Source organism: Dama dama, chromosome 9 (assembly GCF_033118175.1).
Source record: "Dama dama isolate Ldn47 chromosome 9, ASM3311817v1, whole genome shotgun sequence".
Lineage (NCBI taxonomy): Eukaryota > Metazoa > Chordata > Mammalia > Artiodactyla > Cervidae > Dama > Dama dama.
In genome coordinates this window covers 23,455,396-23,456,863 of record NC_083689.1, presented here as the reverse complement: position 1 = coordinate 23,456,863, position 1,468 = coordinate 23,455,396, and the positions used below count along the sequence as shown (strand labels likewise).

At 47.3% G+C, this 1,468-nt stretch overlaps 1 protein-coding gene across 1 annotated transcript; it reads right to left on the bottom strand.

Annotated features, from left to right (window-relative positions):
* Nucleotides 1–200: 200 nt before the first annotated feature.
* On the bottom strand, nucleotides 201–919 carry LOC133062106 (large ribosomal subunit protein eL13). Its single transcript, XM_061150672.1, has one exon. It carries the CDS (start codon nucleotides 854–856, stop codon nucleotides 221–223), a length of 636 nt encoding a protein of 211 aa, XP_061006655.1. The 5' UTR covers nucleotides 857–919; the 3' UTR covers nucleotides 201–220.
* Nucleotides 920–1,468: the final 549 nt, after the last annotated feature.

The window sequence follows — 1,468 nt, the reverse complement described above, 5'->3', positions numbered from 1 at the left end:
GCCCAGCTTTCTTCACAGTCCAACTCTTACATCCATACACAACCACTGGAAAAACCATAGCCTTGACTAGATGGACCTTTGTTGGCAAAGTAATGTCTCTGCTTTTTAATATCCCTCCTCCTTGGTCTAAAGCAAATCCTGTAGCATTTCTCCTGTACATATGCCCTCATGTATTCTTTCTCCTCTTTTTTTTTTTTTTTTTTAAGTTGCCAACAGCACTTTATTTTTTCTTTTCAACATCCTGTTCTGCGGCTTCCTTGGCCCTTTTTGCCCGGATGCCAAAGAGCCGGGCGTTGGCGCGGGCCATGCGGAGACTAGCAAATGCCTTAAAGTTCTTCTCCTCCTCTGTGATGACTCTGGCTTTCTCCTTCTTATAGACGTTCCGTATGGGCATAACAGGTCCAGTCAGCTGAGTGGCCAGTTTGAGTTCTTCAGCAGAGCTGTCTCCCTTCTTGGGGGCCGAGGGCTTCCTGGGGAACAGGATAAGCTTGGAGCGGTACTCCTTGAGCCGCTGCACGTTGGCCTGCAGGGACTCCGTGCACTTGTTCCGCCGCCTCGGGTCCACCGAGATCCCAATGGTCCGGGCCACCTTCTTGTGGATGCCGGCCACCCTAAGCTCCTCCAGGCTGAAGCCCCTGCCGGCGCGAACCTTCGTGTGGTACCTGACCGTCGGGCATCTCACCACCGGCCGGAGAGGACCGGACGCGGGGCGCGGGGCGATGCGGCGCGCCTTGGCCTGCCGGGCCTTGCGTCTACGGATCTTGCGAGCCGGCTGGTTGAACCACGTGGCCACGCGCCGCTGCCAGTCCTTGTGGAAGTGGGGCTTCAGGATCATGCCATTCCGGCTGGGCGCCATGGCTGCGGCTGAAAGGCCTCCTCCGAGGGCTCACGGCCGGGAAAGCTCTTTCTCCTCTGGTATTTTATTATTTTGTATTTAGGTATAGTTGATTTACAATGTGTTAATTTCTGGTATGCAGCAAAGTGATTCAGTTACATATGTATACATATGTACACTTTTTCAGATTCTTTTCTGTTATGGTTTGTTACAGGATATTGAGTATCATTCCCTGCAAGATACAGTAGAACTTTGTTGTTTATCTATTTTGTATATAATAGTGTGTATCTGTTAATCCCAAACTCCTAATTTATCACCCCCTGCCCCCGCCTTACCCCTTTGGTAATCATGTTTCCTTTCTATGTCTGTGAGTCTTTTTCTGTTTTATAAATAAGTTTATTTGTATCATATTTTAGATTCCACATATAAACCATACCATAGGAATGTGCCTTTCTCTTTCTGACTTCATTTAGTATGATAATCTCGAGGTCCATCCATGTTACTGTAAATGGCATTATTTCATTCTTTGTTATGGCTGAGTAGTATTCCACTGTATATATAAACCAAATCTTCTCTATCCATCCATCTGACTAAACACTTTTTTCAAAACATAGCCATAATACCATTATCAGA